Here is a 25582-nt window from a genome sequence, read left to right as displayed (position 1 = left end):
ATTCATATGTTGAAGCTCTAATCCCCAGTGTGATGATGTTGGAGGTAGAGCCTTTGGGAGGTGATGACGTCATGATGGTGGGGCCTTCATGAATGGGATTAGTGTTCTTAGAAGAAGAGACAAGAGAGATGAAGTCTCTCTCAGTCCTATAAGAACACAGTGAGAAGACAGCCATCTACAAGTCAGGAAGCAGGCCCTCAGACACCAGACCGGCTGGCGCCATGACCTGGGACTTCCCGGTCTCCAGAACCATGAGACATACATGTCTTTGTTTAAACAACCAAATAAGTCAGTTTATATTTTTTTTATAGCAGCCTCAACTAAGGCACAAAGGACCCTGGTCACATGAGTTCACCCAGAGCCAGGATGCCTAAGAACTACAGTGGAAAGAAGACTATACTGGTCTGAAAAAGCAGAGACAAATTCAGATGAAAATGTGGAATCAGGGGGATTTAACTGAAATCAGAACAAGGAGAAAAAGCAAATCAAAACAAAGACACTGAGGAAAACAAACTAGAATTGTTAGAGGAGCCAGGAAATGATTGGAAGGAGGATCTCTTTGGAAGCTATGGATTGAGACTTCACGTCACCTGCTAATATTAAAGGACCCAGGGCATGCAAAGAACAATGTGGATCCCAACATAAGAATGAGCAAAATCCAGTCTGACCAGAAACGTGTGGCTCAGGATCCATTTCTAATGCCTTCTCCAGTTGAAAAATTAAATTTGATGTTATAACAGAGTAAAAAGATGCTTCTAAATCATCTATCCAGTGTTATCAGGAAAAATTTAGAGGAAATAATTAGGAGCATTTGTCAATTTAACAAGAAAAGTATGTTGGCAAACTGAGTACTTTGAGCATGGGAAAATATTATAAAAGGAAAAAAGTTTTATTCATTGTATAGTGATACATGGGTTCTTCCACATATATCAGTAATTTATTAGAGTTTGTTTTATGATATTATGGAAACTTCTGTAGTAATAGTTCTATCCAGAGGCATGGCTTGTATAGGTTTTTAAAATTTTTTTTAACCAGGCAACAGCAAAGTAAGAAATCTAATCTGTTTTCTCACTTAGGTAGTTTCACCTCTCAGTAGTCCACCATACATTCCAAATGACTTATCTAAATCTCTACAAGGGGAAAAAACAGTGTGTGTGTGTGTGTGTGTGTGTGTGTGTGTGTGTGTATGACCTTTGTTCCTAAAGACTTACTATGTTTGTCATAACTTGGTTTGTTTCCTCGTTTCCCTTTTATTGCAGAAACCAAACACTATCTTGAAACCTGATTACCAGCCCTTGGTCATGAAGAACATTTCCACTCTGCCTGTGAACGTGTTGCTCTCAACAAGCAGACCCTTCTTTATCTGTGAGACTGATAAATCTCTGCTGCCCTTAACTCCTGAGGTAACTTGACAGAGGATTGTCCTAACAAGCTCCTGAGGGGAGGGGTTGTATGTGTGGGAAAGAAAGAGAATAATGTCACTACCCTAACTAATTTCAGTTCAGAAAAATATAATGAGGAAAGAGTGCAGAAAATTTTAAATGAGTCCTAAATAAATTCCAGTATCAATCAGTAGAAAAACTACTATTAATGGTGTAAGAACTTCTCGCTCATTATGATGACCCTTTCATTATAGTGAAGCTAATCTTTAGAAAACAGTGACGTCACTAATATTAAATACCTTTTAATTCCCTACCTTCAAATCCAATCAAAACTCAATACTCAAGGACAGAAGAAAATGGCCAAACCTAGTCTTTAAACCAAACAGCTTATCTCCAGATGCTGAGAAATCTGAGTGGGCTGAAGGAGGAGGCATGAGCTCTCTGGCCCCTAGTCTGAGGCAGGATGCAATGTTCTCTGCACATCCCTGTGATCCTTTGCTGGGCATGAGGACACCAGTAAGAATAGCTGGGCCATGGGCCAAGGGTCATGGTAGGGTTGTAGGAAAGGAGGATTGAAGAGAAACCAGAGCCACGCACCATCAGCCAACGGAGAAGTGGGGTAAAGGAGCAAGGCAGGGCAGGCAACAATCAGGAGATTTCAGAAGAGGGAGTCCTTAACTTAAGGAGGTTTTCTGTGAGCTGCTCTCAGGAAGATGGATCTTCGGGGGAGAGGGCAGGGATCAGAGCTGCTTGGTGAGAGGGTGTTGCAGACAGAACCTGACTTATTGCTGTAAACTACATTGCTGCCCCCCACCCCCCACCAATTCTTTAGTGGGTCTCATTCAAGCATGAGCTGGAAATAAACCAGCTAAGATCCTGAAACAGAGAAATAAAAAAGAGGAAATGATCATATAGCAAGAGGCAAATGAAAATCTACGACAAGGAGACCTAGGTAAGGAAGAAGACCAAAAGTATAAACATGTAGCTCTCTACAGTCTCAAAGTAGTTACAGATGATATGATCTGTGTTTAAAAAGAGCTCCAGGATGAGAGATGAACTGTTCAAAGAGAGATGAAGAGTGAACTCAGAGAGCTGAGGAAAGCCAATGAATAAGAAAATGAAAATTCAGACATGAGCAGCTTTCTCATTCTGGGTGGTAGATTAGACCCACTCTTGTCCTCATGAAATCTTAAGAAGGTAAAAGTGGAATGTTCAAAAGGAAAGAAGCACAGAGCAATAAAATAAAGGAGGAAGAGGATGGTTTAACCAAATGTTGAGAGATTTAAACAAATTCTAGACATTAGAATGAGATTGTAGTGTGTTGACAAAAAGGCACAAAAACCTGCAACCTAGAAATTCTCCAATGAGGCTGCAAACATGGGGAGTCATTCAGCCCAAGTAGCCTGAGCTCAGAGACAACAAGTGTGAGCAGAGTTTTGAAAATATAGAGATTCTATGGGCACCAGACAGCTGTCCCACCCGACCCCACACAAAAGACATGGGCAGCTGACTTTTATCCAAGACATAAAGATAAGTGCTGTATGCCAGAGAAATCAATCAACCTGTTTGGGGAATGTTAGTGTTTCTGGTGTCAGTGTCTGCACCCCAGAGTAATCTCAGGCACCTGGGATGTGTCCACCGCCCGATCCCTCCCTCTCCACCCCAGGAAACTCTTCTGTAGAGCAGTCCTGTTACAAAGTTTGAGAAATGACGGCCTCCATCCGGAGTGCTGGGATGCCAGGGTCAGTCAGGAACGACTGTGTCTTGTAATAACTTGTGGTATAGTTTGAACTTTTTATATTATTGCATGTACAACTATAATAAAAATATACATATAATTTTTAAAAATAAAGAGCTTCTGTAAAACAACAAGAAAAATGCCATAACCCAAAAGAAAAATAGGCAAGGAAAATGAATAGAGTTCAAAAAAAGAAAAATAAAATGGCCCTTAAGTATATGAAAATATGCTCAATATTAATTATATTAGAAGAAATGCAGATTAAATTACTACAAAACACATTTTTTCCCCTATCAGATTGTCAAAGAGCAAAAATTGGATAACGCTTTTTATTAGGAAGGGCATGTGGAAGCATGGATTCCCTTACAGTGTTGGTGACATGCACATTCGGAGACATTATGGCAGCAGCTGTCAGAATTTTAAAGGCCCATCCCATTGACATAGTCATTCCACTCTGAGGGATGTGCCCTACAGACATAGTCAAGATGGCATATGTACAAGGATATTCATTGCAGCACTGATTGTAAGAGTAGAAGACTGGAAGCAAATATTCATCAAAAGGAGACTAGTTAAACAAATAATGGCAGAATTATATGATGGAATAAAATGCAGCTATTAAAAAGAATAAGACAGCTCCATGTGCACTGATGAGTGATCCCCCTACAGGGGTTGGGGGGGAGCAAGGTACAGAACGAGAGTGCATGGTATGCTATCGCATGTGCGAAAAATAAAAGAATACAGATGCAAATGTGATTTTGTATGTGTATAATAGCTCCACAAAGACAGAGAAAACACTTGCAACCTTGGTTACTTCAGGGAAGAGGAATAGTTAGCTTGGGTAAGAGAGAGGTAGGCACAAAAGTTACTTGCTTTTCATTGTTCTATTTGAAAATACAAATGAAATATTTTGTAAAGATTTAAAAAAATAAGGCCACACATTATCCTGGGAAAGATGATATAGAATATTCAACAGTGAGACATATCTTAGTTAAATTACTGGTCTTACTGATAACCGGAAAACCCCATAGTATCAGAGCAGAAAAGAAGAGACCCCCATCAGGGGAAGATTTTAGACTAACCTTGGAATTCCCCACAGTAATACTCAATGGCAGATGACAATGGGGCAATGCTACAGAGTTTTGAGAGAAAGAAAGCGTGACCCAACCATTTTATAACTAGTCAAGTTGTTCTTTGGGTATAAAGGCAACAGGCAGACATTCTCAGAACACAAGGACTCAATGAATACAGCACTCACACACTGTTGTTGAAAAACCGATTGGCCGATGAAATACGGTTGTTCAGAAGAACCAAGTAAGGTACTCAGGGAAAAAGAAAAAAAAAACTGTGAGAGAAAGACTGGCAGGACTGAGTCCATGTAACTCAACAACTGAGACTAAACAACATTGGCAGTTATGATTTCAGAACAGAATGTTTTATACCTCAGTTTTTAATAACTAATGCTATAACCAATAACAACTGGGAGCTGGGGTAAGCATAGCATGCTGACTTCATCCCCTTCACAACTGGGTGTCAGTAGGTACTGTGTAAAGATGAAACTGCTTAATATTTAACCATCCTTTTTCTTGATCATAAAGGGATAATAGTAATAACTGATATTTATATACCATAAGCCCTACTCTGAAGACATCACAAGTATATTAACTCATTTCATTCTCAAAAAATAGGTCCTATTATTGGCCCTATTTTACAAATGGAGAAATTGAGGACTAGGAAAAAGGACTCATGGACATGGACAACAGTGTGGTGATTGCTAGGGGGCGGGGGGTATAAAGGGACTAAATGTAATGGGAAAAAAAACCCAATAAAGATTAAATTTAAAAAAGAAGAAGAAGAAGAAACTGAAGGCTAGGAAAACCAACTAACTTTGCCCAAATTCATAGAGCTAGTGACAGGAAGTCCGGGGTTTGAACCCAAGTAGTCCAGCTCCAGAGTCCATGATTTTAGGATTAATATCTTTTGTATAAAAAGGTGTTTTTTTTTTTTCAGGTTTTTTCTGAGAAAAATTTCAAACATGTTATTTTAAAATAAATTAGTCTACCTCAATTTCTATAAAATTTTATTTAGCCATCCATCATGTATCAAATATGAACTCTGAAAAGTAATATATAGTAAAATTTTGGATGTTTCTAATTTCTTCTTCATGCAGTTATATATAATGTAAAATTTTGTAGATATGTATTTTTTCCACAAAACAAGAAATTATTTCCCCAGGAAAAAAATATTTAAGTCAATCTTCAAAGATTTTAAACACCAAGTATTGTGATTCTAAGTGCTGCAGATGCCATGATCTACAAGAGTGGGTTCTAAATTGTGCCCAGACAGCTGTGCCAAGTGGCCAGCTAGGCTTTCAGATGGGATTAGCCATCTGAAGAGTCATTACCTTCTTTGACTCTTAAATCAGGTGATCAGTCCTATCAACTGAAACCATCTAATCATGGCACTCACGTACAGTTAAATACCTGAACCTTAAAAGTCAGTGGACAGGGGAGCGCTCCGTAAACAGATCCGGTCCTCTGTGTGTCCCTGCTGACTGCCTCCAGGTGCTTTCTGCAGAGCCAGGAGGTGGCTTTTATGCCAGTTAAATGTGGGAATTGAGCAAATCCTTAAAAAACAGCAACTCATAGCCAGGCTTCCTTTGGGAAGGTGTTACTGTGGCCTTGGCTTTGAGGAACACATGGGGATTTGAATCAAAGAGAGAAAAAGAGCAAACAAAATCTACCCAACAAACTCTGTACAGCTCTGGAGTGTCATTTTAAGTTGAATAGAAAACAGTGGAAAGTAGATAACACTGTGCTGAAGAGTTAGAATCATAGACATTAGAAAAGAAATTAAATCACCTAATCCATCTCTTTCTTGGTCATCCTCCACAGAGCCCCTCCACCAGTGCTTCAGAAAGCCCTTTTGAAATTTCTTAAGTAAAGAGCTTTTCCCACTTGTCTAGGGAGAGAATTTTACAATCTAATTTATTTTCCATTAAGAATATTTTTATAATAGCTATTTATTGTAGATTTTTCTTTTTACAGCTCCTCAATCTTTATCACCTCACAACTCTTGTCAAAATCTCTTCCTTCAAATGATTTCTCTCCAGATTTTTCTTGCTTTCATTTTCAACTAATAAAATATGTGTGTGCAAACGTATAAATACCTGTAATATCAGTAAGTATGGATAGCTATAGATATTGAAGTTGATATACTAGCTATTATATGTAAGTATAGATACCTAATTGTGGATAAAGCATAGTATATATGTATTTCATAGTAATATGTATGTATGTATGTATCTGTGCGTGTACATAAATATATTTAAGTAACTTTGGCTGTCCTGTTTCATGTATCAGGTTGGAAATCCATAGCACAAAAGTTGACAATTTCCCATTATTTTGTTTTCAGCCTATTAAACTGGAGATTGGTGAAGAAAAAAGTCTGCTGATCAAATTTGACCCTTTCCACAGACACGATCTAAACAACTGGGTGGCTGAAGAAACTCTAGCAATCCAGTATCTGGAGCACCCGCAAGTAGACAGCCTGACCCTGCGTGGGGAAGTACATTACCCCAACCTCAGCTTTGAGACCATGGAACTGGATTTTGGGTGTATTCTGAACGATACTGAGGTGATCCGCTACGTTACAGTCACCAACTGCAGCCCATTGGTTGTGAAGTTCCGCTGGTTCTTCCCGGCGAACAGTGAGGAAAATCAAATAAGGTACCACCAGCATAGCTATCCTGTAGAGCTCTTCTCTGCTGTTCATTCTTTTTCTCCTTCAGGCTTTGCACTGGGTTCGTATAGTCTGTGCACTCGTCTTTCATGAATACTTTTGGTTCTGACAACTAATTATTAACAAAAATAACAAAGAGCCTAAACTCATGATCCCTCCTTGATTTCAAAGCAAGAAAAACATAAAACATCTTTAAAAGCCCCAGTTGCCACCAGATTAACAGAGCAATATCCATAAGCCTGCTTTAATTTTGAATCTAGTGATTAGATCATTGTGAATTTTTCACTAAAAAATAAAGTCTTTGAACAGCTTTCTTAATAATAATTTTGAACCCAAAGGATGAATTATATAACACAATACACTGAATATATGCTGCATTGAGCTCCATGTTCTGCATATCTCAGTGGGTTTCATTCTGGTGTATGTGCGCGCGCACGCACACACAGACACACACACACACAAAATGGTGGGAGGTGATGAGTGCTAAGAGGGGAAAGCTAGTTTCACAATATTTGTATTTAGAGGTATCTCCCCTATTCAATCGAATTTAAGTTCAATTAGAAGTTAAATCCATATAAAGAGCCCGTTTTAGTCAGGCCTCAGGAACATTTTCATCTGGGTCAAGCCTAACTGGCACACAGGGCCAACGGGCTTCTACATATTTCTTTTTTGGATGTTTTGACAGCTCAGTTTTCAGTCCTGAATGTTGACTGGCTGTGTTTAACTGAGGAAGCCTCATGGTAGTGCTTCCTGTACACAATCCTCATCTTGTATGTGACAACCACCCTTTCCTTTTCAGCACTTGTCACCACGGTAATGGTGGCTTGCTCTGAGTGTTTTCTTTAGACATGTAAGGACAACTGAACATAGCACTAAAGCCAGGCCTGGGCATGAGCAAGGGAACCTGATCTTTAGGTGTCAAGGACTGTTTTGGTTTGAAATGAAATTCTGTAGAGGATGATCATTTAAATTAATTATGGAAAAACCAGCCAACCTGACCTAATGAGCTTCGAATACCAGATTCTGTGAAGTTATTCTGATGTAACATAACTAAATGAGTTCATTCCATCTGGGAGCAAAGGATACGCTTTATTTTTTTTTTTTTTTTATTGTTGAGAGGCCATTTCCATAATTAAGATAATGACATTTTGAAAATGTACTTGGCCAATACTGGAGATGATACACTCAATTTTTTTTTATTGGTTTAAGCATTCATTTAACCATTCTTTTACTTGCTTCAGTATCTGCCTATATTTCGATATTGAGCCTCTGCTTTTAATTCATTTTTATTCATTCATTCATTCATTCATTCATTCAAAGAGTCATTGAGAAAACACTGGTAAGTGGTTCTTATGCACCAGAAAATGTGTGAGACATCAGGGATACAAGAGTGAATAAGGCATGATGATCCCTGGCCTGAGGCTGCTGGGGAACCGTATGTGTAAACCACAGGAGGCAGGTGGTAATGCCGGGCTCTGAGGGACGACAGAGCGGGGGTGACTGCTCAGAGGAGCTTGGCGGAGGCTGCACTTAGAAGCACAGTTAAGTGTTCCAGATGGATAAGCAGGGACACATTCTAAGTAACAAGAATAGTATGTTTATATTAGTTAGGATTCATGGATTCAATTCTATGCAAGTGACAGGAAACCTGACCCTAAACAAAAATAAAAAGGAAAGGACATTCATTGTTTCCCACAACTCAAAAGTCCAGATTCATTCTGGTTTCTGGCCTGGCTTAACACAAGGACTCAAACAGTGTCACCGAAGTTGGGGTCTCTGCTCTCTTCCATGTGTTAGCCATATTCTCAGATCAGCTCTTCCCCCATGGCGGCCAGATGGCTACCTTAACTCCTGGGCCATGGCCTGGCGGATTCTGATCCACTGGAAAAGAACATGAGCCTTTGTCCCAGAACTTCAATGAGATTCACTCTGATCAGTCCAGCTTAATCACGTTACCTGTGCCCTCCCTCAACCAGTCACTTTTAGGGGAAGGCAAAGCATTGTCCTGGCCACGTGCCCTACACCACGTGCAGTGGTGACCTCAGAACCCCATGGACTGAAGGGCATAGGAGTGGGGCAGATCTCCCGACACAAACTGGAATATGAGGGAATGAATACTGGAGAGACACATGACACCACCTACCAGTGTGGACAGGGGCTGTGCTAGCAAGGCTACAACACAGACTTAATGGTAGAGGAGAAGTCAGGGAAATGAGCCTGGGAGGTGGAGTGGCAGTGGTGTGTGAGAGGCCTGGTATTTCACGATAAGGAGTTTAGACTTTCTCAGAGGCAGTGGAGAGAGTTGTAATCAAGAGAGTGACAAGAGTCCGTTTTTTTCAGAAGGATAACTTTTGGCAGCATTCTGCACAGTTGTTCTATCCCTCCTTTCTAAAACATGTTTTTTTCTTGGCTTCTTTAACACCGTACTCTCCTATTTCCCCCCGTCCTCTCCTCAGTTCTCAGCCAGCAGCCACTCCACTGGACTAGCAGGATGCAGGGCTCCCTCCTGGCTCCATGCTCTTCCTGACGATCGCACTTACCCCACAGCTTCACGCAGTTCCTGCTGCTGAAGCTTACCTGTCTCTCTCCACCCAGACCCCTCTGCTGAGTTCCCGTTGCGTCACCTTCTTGACCTCTCCTCCTGGATGTCGCCCAGGTGACTTACACCCAACATGCCCTACACTAAACTCAGGCTCTCCCTTTGTCTTCTCTCTGCCCCTCCTCTAGGGCCCCCTGTCCCAGTAATGACACCGCTGTCCTGGAAGTCATCCAGCTTCCTTCCTCTCCCTAACCCCACCCACTGGATTCATCAAATCCATCACCAAGTTCAACCTATTCCTCCGTCTAAAAACCTCTGTCTCCCACTTCCACAGTGTTACTGTAGTTCATGTTACCATGGTCTCTTGTCTGGACCATTGGGGAAAACCCTTCACTGGGCTCTCTGCTATCATTCATGCACCATAGTCCATCATTTACACAGCAGCCAAGTGACAAGCTTGGGCTTTTGGCCTTCAGTGACACCCATGCTTCTTAGGATAAAGCACAAAATACTTACTGTGTTCTGGAGAGCTCAGCCAGGGCCAGCCCCTGCATTTCCTTCTGGTTTCTTCTCACCTAACTCTGCCCTCTCCACACCGACCTCCCATGCTGGCCTCTTTCCTGTCCAGTGCTGTTCCTATCTAGCTGCTCCCTCTCTGCTGGAAACTCTTCCCCACTCTCCACATAGCTAGCCCTGCTTCCCCCATCCTGTCTCACTTAAACATCCTTCCCCAGGGAAGCCTTCTCGGAGACCCTGTCCTAGACAAGAGCCCCTATCATAGGCACCAGTAGCCCATCTCTGGGGGGACTTGCCACATTTTTAATAATGGCTCTCTATCCAACCTCCCACCTGGCTCTTCATACCCATGAGACCAGCGAGCACGTCTCTCCTGCTGCTTGTGGGTCCCAGAGCCCAGCATGGTCGTTAGCACAGAGTCATTCCTCAAAGGGCGTTTTTTTAATCAACTGCTCCCATTACTATTTGTACTGAGAGGAGAATCGTTTCATAACTGGTTTAAGGTTCTTTTCTGTCAGCTTCCTGGCACCTGCCAAATGGAAAGGTTCAAGGCATAATGTCACCTTGAATAGCAAAAAGAAAAAATGCCACTTACCCTCCAGATAGGCCCTCTCTGTGCAGGCCGTCAGAAAAACATAAAGCACTCATTGGCTAAAGGTCACTTTTATCAGATATACCAACACTCACCTTTTTTTCCAATTAGAATTCTTCTAAGCCTTACAGTTAGTAAAAGAAACAAAAGGATAAAAGAAGCTTTTCTTTTTCTTTTATTAGGCAGGATGTGATGATGCCTAGACACTCAACATTCCTTCTTGTCATAACGCCCATGTATCTGCTGTATGTATATGTGTGAATGTGCATATGTGTGTGGGGAGCCCACGTGTGCGTGTGGGACTGAGTGCGTGTGTATGTGTGTGTGATTTTGTAGGCACTTCTGACTCATACATTTAAAAAATCTCTCTTGTTTGAGTATTGTTTTCCAAGTTGGCCCTCATATCACATATAAGGGCAAAAACAGAAGTATAATGGACAAGTATGCTAACTGAGCATCCTATAAGAGGAAAAGCCAGTTACTGGCTTAGAACCATGCTCGTCCATGTGCGTCCATGTATATGACAGCATTCTAGACCGACTTTGGTGGATGACAATCTGCTGCTCACACATACACATGTAGCTAGAAGCTGAGATGACACACAAGGGCTGAGCATCCACGCTGGCATAGCCAGTATGTAGAAATATGCCCTTTATTGGCTCTGTCTCTGCAGCCTGACTGCTCAGCTGGATGAGAACATGATGCATCATGGCATCTATTTGAAAGAGGAGCACAAGGAAGCCCACACTTGAACCAGCCTTTACTTCTAAGAGGCCAGAGAGAGCCAACCAGACACTGGCTTGGCTGGTGTCCCCGCTCAGGCTCAGAGCTGCAAAGCTGAGGTGAGATGCTAGAACTTAGAGTACATGAGCCAAGAGGTCCCTAAGGACAGCTTTGCCTTTTTCCCAAATCAGATTATAAATACATCTAATACGAGGGCCTAAGGGAGCTCAGCCCTGGAGCAAAAGAACATGTGTTACTCTCACATTGATTTTTCTGTGATGAGCATAAGTTGTTCAGTATTGTGATTAGAAGAAGAGAATGGGAGGGCTGGAAGTGGGGTGGAGGAAGCCTCATTTTCTGGATGCTTCCCTCTGTCTCCTCATCATCCCTCAACTTCTTGAAAGTGAAACTTTTCTAAGACATAATATATTCATGGTAGTTGAGGTCCTGGGCTGTGGTTGGACGTGGCTGGTTAAAATCCAAGCTCTGTCCTTTTGTGCCTGGGTTTACTCAACTGTAAAATGGAGATAATGTAGAAACCTAAAAGAGTTGTTGTGAAGATTAAATGAGAGGTGTCTGAAAAGTGCATATGGCTCCAAGATAGGAAGGAAAATCTGGACTTGGTTCCCTGAAGGTGCCTTCTTCTCCTTCATACCAAGTGCTGCTAAGTGAAGTGCTCCCCAAGATCCTAAAATGTTTTAGCTCTAGGGTCCTTAGACACCTAGATGGACCTAGACCCCTTTTCCTTTTGATCACGGGTAGAAAACCCTTCCCCTGTACCAGGCTTAATTCATCAAGACTGAATCCAGTCCGTAGCAGACAACTGCCCACGTGTGGCTGCCGAGGGCCGGGCCCGGAGTGCCTCCCTGTCTTTCCCACTATTCCTCCCTGTAGCCAGCTAAGCCCAGACCCTTAATCAGGGCAGGCCCTTGTTTTGCCCAAGGATCCAATTTTTTTAAAGTAAATATTTAGGGAACACATGTTTCTTTATTTTTCTTTCAAAACAAAAATAGCTTTATTGAATACCATGGGGCGGGCCCTGGGTGTCCTTGCACCCAGCTGTCCTGGGCTGCTCAGTGTGCAGGTTAAGAGCCTGTCTGAGGAGGATTGTGCTCAGCTGTCTGCCCCCATGTGACCTTGGCAGGTGGCTAAGTGTCCCTGAGATAAGGCAGGTGATAAGGGTGCCTCCCACAGACAGAGGTGGTGAGAACTGAATCAGCTCCTACCTGCAGAGCTCTTGGAACCGGACCTGTCACACAATACATGCTCAGTAGATGCCAGCTGTTATGGCTATTCCTTTATTGAGCAAATTGAGTAAATTGGCACCGGTACAACGTTAATACCGGGCCATATTTGAAAAGCAGCATCCCAGAGGCGGCATTGAGACACTTTCTCCTGAGAGCGGTCTGAAGCCAGCTCAGGATACTGGGAGGTGTCACAGGGCCTAGGGCCACAGGTGCCTCTTGCTGGCCGAAGTGTGGTCCCTGCCATAAATATCCTTCTCTCTTACATATAGGCCCACTCCTCCCAGAACCCTTTAAGCTTCTGCACGTTTTTCTTTCCCACCTCCCAGAGAAGTTTGGACCAGAGACAAAAGCAAGCATGGAGCCCTGGGGTTAGAAGGAAAGCAGTTCTGATGAGGGCGCAAAAGGGGTCAAAAGAGGAGTTCCCATGGATATAGTTCCAATGAACGTGAGTGTATTATTTGCTAGAGCTGCCATAGCCAAGTATCACAAACTGGGAGGCTTAAACAATAGCAACTTATTTTCTCACAGTCTGGAAGCCAGAAACCAGAGATCAAGATGTGGGCAGGGCTGGTTTCTGCTGAGGGCCATGAGGGAAGAATCTGTGCCAAGCTTCTTTCCTGGATTATAGATGACCTTCTTCTCCCTGTGTTTTCCCTCTATCCCTGCCTGTGACCAAATTACCTCTTATAAGGACACCAGTCATGTTGGGTTAGGGCCCGCCCTGATGACCCCATTTTAACCTAATTACCTACAAAGAACCAATCTCCAAACATGGTCATGGGGTTTAGGACTTGGACGTATATATTTTGAGGGAGACCAATTTGGCCCATTTCAGTATTTACTTTAAAAATTCAAATCAGTAAATATATGAAGACACATTAGAAGAGTGAAAAAGCCATAGTAACAGAAGCCCATAAGTCAGGGACAACTTAGAACCACTGTAGAAATTGAATAAATAACTTCAGAACTTTCTATAATAAAACACGAAGTCCTGATAGTTACGACCAAGCTCTTGTAAGCATTCAAGGAACAAATAATTTCAAACTTATACAAGCTCTTTTCAGAGAAAAATAATAAAAGAAAGTATTACCCAGCTCATTTTGTGAAGCCAATTTATTCTTCATACCACAACCCATTAAGCCAGGTCATAGACATAAATATTTCAGGCCATTCTCATTCATTAATTCAAAATATAAATGCAAAATATTCATCAAAATATTAGCAAACTTAATCTAGCAAAGGATAAAAAGATGGGCTATCATGACCAAATTAGGTTTATTCCAGGAATGCAAAGTTAGTTCCATATTAGAAAAACTAATGATTTAATTTATCACATTACTACAGTAAAGAAGAAAAACCATACAGTCATCTCAATAGATTAAGGAAAAAACATTCAATAAAACTAAACAGTCATTCATGGGAAAAATCATTAACCTGATGAAGGATAACTTGAGAAAACAATAAAATGTTAAAATCATTTCAAGGAGATATGGAAATAAATAAAAGGGACTAGATTTGGAAAGAAAGACATAAAACTAATAATTATCTACATAGAAACTCAAAATAATATGCAGGCAAATTATATTAGAATTAACAAAAGAATTTAGTGAGGATGATGGATAGAAATAAATGTGAAAGTCAACGTTTTAGATTTGAAGAAAGTGTAGGACAATGCCTTGATGATCTCTGAGCAAGGAAGAATTTCTTAAGATACAAAAAGCACAAAACATTAATGAAACTATTCTTAATTTCTGCATTAAATTTGAGAACTTTTAGTCATCAAAAGACACCATAAAAATAATTAAAAGAAAAGTTACAAATTTAAAGACGGTTCTAGCATACTTATTATCTTCAAATTATAAGCATACATAATGTATAAAGTATGCCTTTGAAGAAAAAACATGGAATTCAATTTGAAAATGGGAGATAATGGGCAATTATTTCACAGAAGAGGAAATACAAATGGCCGATATAGGAAGATATTCCATCTCATTAGTAATCTTGAAAATGGGAATTGAAACAACTCTAGATACCACTGCATATGCACAAACTTGCATAAAATTAAATATGACCATACCAAGTATGGTTGTTGAGGATATGGAGGAATAGAAGCTCAGACATTGCCAATGAGAGTGTCAGTTGATGCAATCACTTTAGAAAGCCATTTGTCATTCGCTAGTAAAGTTGATCATGTACATTCCCAAGGCTACGCCTAACCTTCTAGCCTGTCTGGTTTTGTGTCGTCTCCTCTGTTCACCCCTCCTCAGTACCCAACTGGTCAGTACATTCCCCTAGGTTTTCCTCAGAAGTGTTTCCTGGACCCGTCCTTCCTTTCAGCTCTCCTAGCCGTCCCTTTACTCCGGCATACCTCCCCCCGCCCCCACTCCTACCACACTCTACTGGATGGCTGCTCCCGCCTGGTTTCCCCTGGCCCACTCCACTGATTACCTTTCTTCAGGCTACACTCTCTTCCATCATCTCATTCCTTCCTTCCAACATCTGTTGCTTTACAAGCTCAAACTTTCTGTCAGTGTTCCTCTCCATCAGTAATCGCCTCTTTTTCTGTCTCAAGTTCTTGTACTTTTTCCCTCAGAGCAAGCACTCCACATCTTACAGGCCCTTCGCTAAATCCTCTCATTGCATTAAGCACCAATCCTGTACGAAAACAATATTCTGGTCTCCCTCATACACTCCCAAACCCAGTTTAAGCAGGCCTTTGGCCCCTCACTTAACTGACACTGCCTCACTGGAAGATCAGACATGATTTCATCACCCCAAATACTCCTTGACATCCACTCTCTTTTAATTGTGAAATTGCGTCATATATGCAAAAGTATATATAACATACATATAGTTTAAGAATAATAAAAAAATGAACATCTGTGTTGTTACCCCCATTATAAGTATGACATTATTAGTAAATCTGAAGCCGCTTGTGAAAGAGAACTGTGTGAGGTCGACCTCCAGCAGACCTGCTTGTACTCCATGTTGAGGCCCCTGAAATCCTCCCACAGCCCATCCATCTAGAATCTCCTCCCCTGCTGGGATGGGCCAGCTAATTTACCTGCTCAGGGGATCAGATTAGCCTCTGGGACTATCAGGAGAGCTGTAAACCATCTCTCAAGTCTGAGTTTCCAGAAACAAGTTCCTGCCTTTGTAGTTGGCCTGCTAAGTGACTCAAGGCCAAGCAGAGGGAGACCTTTCACTCTGTTCATATTTAACTTAAAAGTGATCTCCGTATTAGAGATTGGATAGTCTGCTCTCATTAGCAGTTCAGTTTGGTCCATTCTCCTAAAATACCGTATTCATGGTGAAAAATGACCCCATATAGAAATGAGCTGGGCTGTTTTCTCGTTCAATTTTGAGTGTTACAAAGCTTTGTATATAGCTTTTATTGTTTTAAAGGAGAACTCAAGTTACCTTACTATAGATTCATTCTTTTTAAGGCATCTTCCCAATGTCTGCAATATTGGTAGAGGGCATCAGCCTATTAGATATCTAGTGTGAGCTAAACTGGTTTCTTAAGAAGTCAGTGGAAAGTATCAGTATATACTTGAACCTGAGTTAAAGTCACTTCTGCATGGTTCATTTAGTGACCTGGTTCTTAAAAAGGGTGCAGTTGATTTATCTATGTGTTCATATTAATTGAAATCCCACAAAGATAGCTATATCTACTGAAGACCAGGCATTAAAAGGAACTGACTTTAAAAACCTTCCTATTTTGAAAATATTTCTAAAGAGCTTTGAAGCTGATTATAAGGGAGATTGCACAGCCTACATGTTCGGCTGCCTTTCTAAGAGCATGTAGCAGTGGGGACACCTTCTGGAGCTTTTAGAGAAACGGCCACTTCTCACAGAAATCCCTCTAGAGAGCTTCACGGTGGATTCTAGGCACATTACTCCACTACTCACCTCACAGCAAAACTCATTGTGGGAAGTCTCTTTAAGAGCAAGGTGGACTGTCTCTTGCTTTTCCTTATCTAGATACAAGCAGGATGGGTTCCTCTTATTAAAAAAAAAAGTTCTGGAAAATACACTATCTTCTTTATGTGATGGGTTTCAATTACCTTTAAAATGAAAATGCCTGCGTTGTGAGTCACTGCCATGGGCATAGCATGGCATGAAGGAGAAGCCCTCACCTGTTGATCAGGTAGACTGTCCAGTAAAGTTGTTAAAAGAGTGAGCTTTGGAGCCAGGCTAACTTAGCTCAGCCTCCCGCGATGAGCCTCAGTTTTGTCATGTGAAGGCTGAGGACTGTCCTAGTACCTACCTCACTGAGCTGTTGTGAAGATTTAATTAGGCAGTCCTTATTAAGTGCTTAATGTAATACCTGGTAGAGAGTAAGTGATGAGTAATTGTTGGGTGCAGTTACTTAATTAGGGCCTGTCTTAGTCTGTCCTGGCTGCTGTAACAAAATACCAGCTACTTTATAAACAACAAACTTTTTTTTTTTCTTACAATTCTGAAGTCTGGGAAGTCCACGATCATGGCACAGATTCGTTATCCGTGGAGGGCCCACGCTTCCTGGTTCATAGACAGCATCTTTTGCCTGTGGATTACATGGCAAGAGGGACAAGCTAGCTTTCTGCAGTCGTCTTTATCACGGCACTCATCCCAGTCAGGAGGGCTCAGCCATCATGACCCGATCACCTCCCAAGGCCCCACCTCCAAACACCACCACCTCTGTGTCAGGATTCAACATGTGCTATTTGGAGGGCACAAACAATCAGATCACAGTAGGGCTCTCATTTTGCCACCATTCTTTGTGACTTGCTTGTCTCCATCTTACAAGCCAGTGATTCTCAGCCTTGAATGCACATGAGAGTCCTGCTGGGAACTTACTCCAAGTAAATCGGAACTTGTCAGTTGGGGGTCAGGCATCCATCCGTTGTTCTTCAGGTTCCACAGGCGATTCCAGGGGACAACTGCAGTGACAATGAACTCCTTCTGAGAACCGTGAAAATACAGTTTTCACTTCCTAAGGTCTGAATAACTGAGTTTCGGCAACATAGTGATGTCCCACCAATGTCCACCTTACCACAGGCAGCCAGTAAGACGTATTTGGGGACAAAATAAAGTCAGAAGCTCAAGCAGGCTCCTTTCCATAATGGGGATATATCTGCAGTTCACTTCCCCTTCTCACGTGGCAGAGCTAGACCGAGCTGGTAGGGAAGGCACTGAGCCAGCCCCATCTGTTTCCATCTGTCGTTTGCTTCCCATTGTGGGAGGTGCAGCAAGTGTAAGACCACAAAGCCAGGCAATAAATATGGAAGTGTGGTTGGGACTTCATGTTTATGCCCAGAGAGGCTTAGAAATTTGCCCACTTTTAACATGATTTAAAGCCATGATTATACTCTGCTTGCTTTATAAGCAGGAATCAGGGGCCTGTCTTATATGGAGCAGGTTTGTGATGTGTAGTCAAAGGAAGGGAGAGAGGGGAAGAGGGAGAGAGGGAGGGACTTAAGAAAATGAGAGAAGCAGAATTATATAGTTGAGAAGAAGGATGGGGATACATATAAAAAAAAAACCCCACCTGATAAGATTTAACATGTGAAGATGAGAGGTTTGCTTAATAGGACCCATAGATTATAAATTAAAAGCAGTGGATATATGACGTATGGCTGTAGGAGAAAAATACCTCAACAATGAAATCCCTTATGCTGAATATCACACATTCATATTCTCAGATTGTTGAAACTCGAACTGGACCTCTCAGCCATTCTAGGAGCTGGCTGCTGTGGGTCATTTGCTCATTTTGATATCCAAATGGTGGGTAGGAGGTCTTTACAATGAAGGACCTTCTAAGCTTCCCTAAGGAGCCTGCTTTATCCTCAGGAAAATGGAGAGTCTTCCAAAAGGTTTTAAAGTGGGGAAGTGAAATGATAAGAAAGTTCACCCTGACCAAGGCTCTGGGCCGAGGATCCCATACTGATAGACCATAACCCGAGACTCTCTTCCCACAACTGCACCCCGACCGCCTGTCCATGAGCAAGGCCGAGTGGCTGGCTATCCAGAGGGGACAAGAAGAAGAGAATAGTGGAGGAGGCAGTGAGGGCCACCACAATCAGGACCGTTGACCACCTGTGTGCCCCTACATTTGCTCTTTGTGCTTCACAGCCTCCTTCGCCCAGTGCCGGAGGAAAAGGGGTGAGAAGACAGGGAAAATAAAGTGGCAGGAGGAGGATCAGCACCTCTCCTGTCCCCATGGCTGCGTCCCCTGCCTCCTGTCATGGCTGCCTCAACTGCTGGCCATCACTGACTCCCATGTATTGCTAGTCTTCATCATCATCATTGTCATCCTCCCCCTTGTCATCATTGGCTTCCATTTGGGACCTACACACACCCTCCGTCTACAACAAATTTCTCACTTGTCCCTGGAGATCCCAAGCTCTCTCAATCCTTTTTCCTTCACAGATGGCTCTCCCTCAGGTGATGCGTCCTTTCCACTATTCACCTAGAAAGGACCACTCTTCCTTCCAGATACAGTTAGACTAGTTCTTCCTTCTTGAAGACTTCCCCACACATCCAGGGAAAGCTGGTCTCTCCCTCATCTGAACTCCAATAGACTCTTCTCTCATCTAAACGTCAAAAATGATGGCAATCGCTACCAATTCAGCACAAGAACAGCTCATGTGCACTGGACATTTACTATGACCCAGGCACCCAGCTGAGGTTGCTACATGGACCGGACCTCACAACAATCGGATGAGGAGGGTTCGATCACTAACACAGTACCCAAGCCACATGGTGTGTAAATGGGGAAGCCAGAACTCAAACCTCAGCCTGCTGACCCCACAGCCTTCACTCTGCACATCCTGCTGCTGGAGCCCTTGTACCCATTCCTAAGTTTCCGACCGACCCGCTGACCTCTAAGTCCCTTGAAGCAAGAGTTGGCTTCCTCATGTTGGGACTCATACAATGCTACCGTGGTTCCCTAGAAACGGAGCCTGAAATGGTGATTCTTGGGCAGGTGATTTATTGAGGGAGAGCTCTCAGCAGTAATTATAGAGTAAAAGAAACAGTGCCGGGGGAGGGGAGCACTAGGGGAAGGTGTGACTTCAGGAGTCTTGCCTCTGCCTCACCCCGTGGGAGCTCTGGAGTGTGAATTGCTTCAGAATTTGTCCTGCTCAGACAAGGAAGCTGCACTCTCACGGTTCTCACTCTCATCACACGATGCTTGCCTACAGCTCACAGCCTAATGGGTGGGAGGACAGAACCTCCCAGGCAGCTCCGCCAAGCCAGGGCAATACTTCAGAGAAAGGTGCAGGCAACACACCGCACCCAGGGGATGGGTGCACCATTCTAGTAAAGGAGTTATAGACAGCGTGCCAATAGCATCTGCTACAGTCATAACTGCAAAAAAAAATATTAAATAGCATATGAGCCACACAAAACAGACCTGCAGGACCTTTTTACCCAGCCCGTGGCTGCCTTCACCCTCTGTAGTGAACATGCCTACAATCCAGGTCCAGTGAATCAGTGAATTAGAAGCCATTGTGTCCACTGCAAGACCACCCACACTTTCTTTGAGACCTCATCTGCACAGCACAGACTTCAGCAGATATCCAACATACACCAGTCAGTCTCCAAATATTGTCTGAACTATAGCACAAAATATTAACTGAAACACAGACATGTTCTTTGGGGTTTTATTTTGATGGACCACTGCTTCCACTAGAGGGAGAACAGGAAATAGGGTGATGGACATTTTTTAATTTGCAGCACAAAAGATTGCATTGATCCTAAGTTACCGAAAATTGAAAATAAAATATGAAGAGGGAAGTTGCTGGGCCCAGACCAGTGTGGCTGACTGACAGTGTGTCTGACATTTACGTGGTTCTGTCACATCTAAAGGGAGAGTTTCTTTCCTGGCCTCTCCAGTGAGTCTGATATGGGTAGCTCTGGAATTGGAGCAATATTGATTTTGAGTTGTTTTTTTTTTTTCTTGTTTGCTGTGTACTCTCTTTTAAAAATAACTGGATCTAGCCCTGTTTGGGTCAGCATAACAGAAAAGTAATCATCTGTTCCTGAGGGTAAAATGAAATCTGGTTCAAAAAAATTCTACTGACATGCTATTTCAGTTTTTTGGAGCAGGTTTTTTACTTTAATGAAAAGTGGAAGCCTTCATTAAGACAAAGGTTTTGCTGTCTCCTGTGACTCTGTCAGTTAGCAGCAGGGCTACTTTGCTGGTCTCCTTTGTTTGTTTCCAAAGAGACCTCTCACTTTCCAATTGTCCAGGTATCATTGTCAACTGAGGTGTTGTTTTTTATCAGGCCTGTGGATACTCTACAGCTTTGTACTTTTCCTTTACAAACACTCCCATATGATTTTTTTTTCCACTCAGCACAGCACCCCGGGGGGTACAAATGTTGGATGTGAGAGCGCTATTGTGTGGGGCAGTGACCTGGCAGTCTCCCCAGGTGTCTCTGCTGACCTGGGTGATTTAATAAGTGCTCCAAATCATCCTGTCCTGCTTTTCAATGTCCCTAGCTGTCAAGACTCAATGATAGCCCCATATTAATTATTAGCTCCAGTCCTTGGCCGTGATGTTGTCATTCCTACCCATGGAAGGTTCTAAATCTGACTACACATTAGAATCACCTGGAAAGACTGTTAAAAATCTTAACTCCTGGGTGCCCTACCTGAGATCTGCTGGGTCAGAATGTACCCAAGGATGAGGTTCAGGCATCTTTATTTTAATGAGTTTCCCAGCACCCAGCCCAACATGGATCCATGGATCCTCTGCCCAGAATGGTGTGGTTTCCACCTAAGGCCAATGTCAACTAGAAACATCTGGCCTGGAATAAGCCAAGTGGAAGGCCACAGTAGAAGATGAAAAGAGCTTTCCACTCTTCTCCAAGGCCTTGGGGTGGGGGCAGGGAGACAGGTTGAAAGTGGAGGTGCAGAATAGCCAAATTACCCTGCATGCTACTTACCTGTTCTCATTCAACCATCCATACATCCGTCCATCTGTCATCTCTCTATTTGTCCATTCAGTCAGACATATTTTGAGCTCATGCTGTAGGTATAAGACCCTGGGCTTGGGGGCTATAAAGAGGGAACAGCTTGCATCCTGCCCCCAAGAGCTCACAGTTCTGTAGGTGGTGCTAACTGAGGGTTTTCCCAAAGGGAAACTGGACTGATCTCTCTTCTTAAAAAGGACAAGCAGGGCTCAGCTCAGAGCCTTTATCAGGCTAGAAAATAAGAACGTTCATTTTTTTCCCCATCATATTTATTTTTATGAATATAGTAGATAAAACTGGTTCTTAATTTATAGTAATTATATAATTTTTTCCTTTGAAATAAGTCTATTAATGAACATGACAATGTGCTATCACTACATACTCATTTGAATGGTTAAAATTAAAAGGACTGAATACCAAGTGTGGGTGAGGGTGTGGACCAACTGGAGCCCTAATGCACTGTGGGTGGTAGTGTAAACTGGTGTAAAACCACTTTGGAACACTGTTTGGCAGTTTTCTATAATGTTAAACATACATATACCATACAAGCCAACAGTTCTCTTCCTAGGAATTTACCCCAGAGGAATAAAAACATATGTCCACACAAAGACTTCTAGCAACTTTATTCATAGTACTAAAGCTGGAAACAGCCTAGGTGTCCATCAGCAAGGAGATGGATAAAAACACTGGTCATCTATGCTATGGAATACTGTGGCGTGATTAAAAGAACGGACTACTGCTCCTGGCAGTACATGTGTGAATCTGAAAACATTCTGCTGAATAAAAGAAGTCAGGTACAGAAGAGTGTACATGAATAATTCCATTTATGTGGAACTGTCAGCATGCCTAATCTGTACTGATTTAGGTCAAATGAGTGAAGTGGATGGACTGGGTAGCGGCACAAGGGAGCTTTTGAGGATGATAGAAATGTTCTGTGTATTAATATGATAGTGGTTTTGCTGGTATATATATTTGTAAAAACTCATCAAACTCTATGCTTAAAATGAGTGCATTGTATATGTAAATTATACCTCAATGAAAATTGATTTATTAAGTGATACTCAACATGGCAAAAATCATGAAGTTGGTAGATGAATGCCCAAAGTTTAGGGAATTGCCCCCAGGTACATGCTAGAGAGCAGACAGTATTCTAAAAGCAGTATAGATGAAATGCTCTGAAACTTAAGAGAGAGGGAAAATGTCTTCCAATGGCAAGATGTGACTGAGTTGGTGCTTTGCATAAGTGGCATTTCTGCTGAGCCTCTGAGAAGAAGTGAAGTGCATATGGGGCCAAAATGAATATATAAGTGACAGTGGGTTGAAATTAATGTCAAAGGCCTGAGAAGTTGGGGGAGGAGTCCCTAAAAAGCCACATACAGCCCTGGCTGGTGTGGCTCAGTGGATCCAGTGCCCGCCTACAAACCAAAGCGTTGCTGGTTTGATTCCCAGTCAGGGCACATGCCTGAGTTGTGGTCTACGTCCCCAGTAAGGGGGTGCCCAAGAGGCAACCACACACTGATGTTTCTCTCCCTTTCCCCCCCCCTTCCCCTCTCTCTAAAAATAAATAAATGAAATCTTAAAAAAAAAAAAAGCGCCACATGTGTCCTGAGAGGAACAGGAAGAATGAGGTGACCCCACCACTCTGGCCTTTGTGACATCCAAAGGCCTTTCCAGTCTGTGAGACCTGGACATAAGGGCTTCAGCACTGGCTGGTACAGTCCATTATTGTGCCCCAGAGAATTTGAGTGGCAGTAGAGCAAACTGGCAGAGACAGGACCAGGGTGAAGCAGTGGAGGCCCCAGAGGGAACATGTAGGAGGAGGGTCATGTAAAGGCTGAGCTGCACCTACAGGACCAAAAAATGGGTGCCTCACATTCCCGACCCTAGTCCTGGCCCTGCTTTCTGGCTCTCTGGGAGCAGGATCTTGGTACTCATTCATTCATAGCCATGCCTGAGATCCTACTGCATTCCAGGCACTGTATTATGACATAGTAGATACAGTGTCTTCAGCAAGCTCACAGTCTAGCAGGAACAGCAGACAGAGGTGTGAGAAGGGAATCCCAGGGACTGTGGGTACTCAGAAGGAGCCACTTGACCTAGAATTTTAGGAGAAAGTAAACACTCAACTAAGATTTGAACATGGGAGGATGTAGAGCAGTCCCTTCTAGAACTGTCTGGCCTAGGATTTGGAACATGGCCTTAGAAACCAAGAGCGCACCTAGGCACTGACTTGCAACAGCTGTATATTCCCCATGCATCTGTAGGTATGTAATGTGGCTGAGGAAGCCCAACAGTGCCCTCCCGTCCCAGATGGAGTCCATCTTGGGACCTCAGCCTCCACCAGCTCACCAGCAGTCTCAGCAATACAGTCCCCTGAGATTGCTCTAAGTGATTTTGTTAAGAAAGTCCAAAACCAGAATGGATTTTTTTAAAATAGCATTCTTCCCTCTGCACTGATTTATATTCTCAAACTCATCCCTCATTTATTCATCCAACCACTCACCAGTCAACAGTTTAATGAGCGCCTTCTATGCATTAGGCCCTGGACTAGGCATCTGGGATATGGAGTTGAAAGTCATCTCTGCTCTCAGGAGGCTTTAGCCTCCTGAGTCCTGGGGGACTGAGCCTTTCCTACCATGTTGCCTCTCCATCTTCCCAAGATCTACAGCCAGGGTCAGGTCAAGGATAGCCAGCAGAAAAGGATATGACAATTGGCCAAACATTATATCCTTACAATGAAATGCTCCATAAATGATGAAACCTAACATGTCCAAATTGTCTAAAGAATTGCCAGAGCTTCCCAGAACTTTTTTAAGTCAGACATGTGTTTGATAGGCCAAGAAAGAAGGGTTGGGCCTACAGGGAATTGATCAGTTTGATTCCCTGACCAGCTGACCTCTTGAGAAAGTGAGTGTGAGAGCCCCAGTTGTTCCGTGGGGCACAGTAGGGGAGGGAAGACAGGGTTGTCGTGTTGAAGACTGTGTTGTGATGGCTGCCAAATGAGTGATTCTCCGTATTTCATTGAACTCCCCAGGACTGTCTTTGTGGATGAAGATTTTGAGTGTAAAGAAGGAAGACAGAAAAAAGCAGAAGAGCCCAACCTGAGCATCTCAGATGTATGGTGGTTTGTTTGTTTGTTTGTTTGTTTGTTTGTTTGCTTGTTTTGGCCTGGGGTAGGTTGGCAAGTTGAGGGTCCTTTCCATAAAACAGAGACAGAGGCAGATCCAGGAGTAGAGTAGCAAGGACAATGCTGGGGTTTGGCTGAGATGAGGCTGTGAAACTTCATCCAGGTCATGTCCCAACCAAACACCCACACAGCCAACACCTCAGTGAGAGCCCAGACACCTCAGCAAACAAATTTTCCCTTTAGTGGAAAAGCCAGTTACCAATAAACCTTAGTGATCTTATGCTCTTCCCAGTCCCTAGATAGAGGTTACAAAAGGAGAAATATTTTCCTCAATAATTTCACAGTAAAAACAAAGAGGAAATCAGGAGTTTACAAATTCATACCCTTAAATTCTCCTGGAATGATGGCCTAAGCAAATCATCAGAGATGCATTATTTGAGTACAAAAAAAAAAAAAAAATGTTACGACACTTAGAAATAGCAAAAGAAAAATTAGAAAAATAAATTATTGTATGTCTGTGAGGATAGACTATCTGCAGTAGCAAAGTGGGGGTAAGCAAACATTGTCACCCTTTGTAGGTAGGAGTATGAGTTGGCATAGCCTCTGTAACATACGATTTGGCAACTGTGTCAGAATTTAAAATGCACACTTCCTCTGCTGGGATATTATTCTACAGGTATATTTTTACATTCACATCAAGACATGTAACTATTCTTGCACATTGCAGCTTTGTTGGTAAAAGCAAGAAAAATTGGAAACAACTCTACCAATAGGAGACAAGTTGAATAAACTAAATTATATCTGCACAAGAATTACACTATGAAATTCTTTTGCATTAAATGAAAAAGTTCTTTATATGCTGACTTGGAGCAATCTCTGATACATTAAGTAAAAACTGCTATGTGTTCTATTTTTATAAGTATTTTAAGTGATGCTTGTGAAGAGTAGTCAAATGGGAAAGCAGCACTCATGATGTTATAATGTCAACTGCAAAGTCAGAATACAAATACATGTACA

The 25582-nt window shown here is 42.5% G+C and overlaps 1 protein-coding gene across 1 annotated transcript in view; it reads left to right on the top strand.

Annotated features, from left to right (window-relative positions):
* HYDIN (HYDIN axonemal central pair apparatus protein) overlaps positions 1-25582 on the top strand; it is a 347593-nt gene that overhangs the window by 211327 nt on the left and 110684 nt on the right. Inside the window, exons 22-24 of the mRNA XM_054579213.1 lie at positions 1260-1403; positions 6532-6845; positions 24473-24554. Of these exons, the coding sequence (XP_054435188.1) occupies positions 1260-1403; positions 6532-6845; positions 24473-24554 (540 nt within the window). The remainder of the gene's footprint in view (positions 1-1259; positions 1404-6531; positions 6846-24472; positions 24555-25582) is intronic.

Source organism: Pteronotus mesoamericanus, unplaced genomic scaffold, assembly GCF_021234165.1.
Source record: "Pteronotus mesoamericanus isolate MK-2021 breed Mesoamerican mustached bat unplaced genomic scaffold, CSHL_Meso_final contig_52, whole genome shotgun sequence".
NCBI classification, from domain to species: domain Eukaryota; kingdom Metazoa; phylum Chordata; class Mammalia; order Chiroptera; family Mormoopidae; genus Pteronotus; species Pteronotus mesoamericanus.
This window is presented reverse-complemented; position numbering and strand designations above follow the sequence as displayed.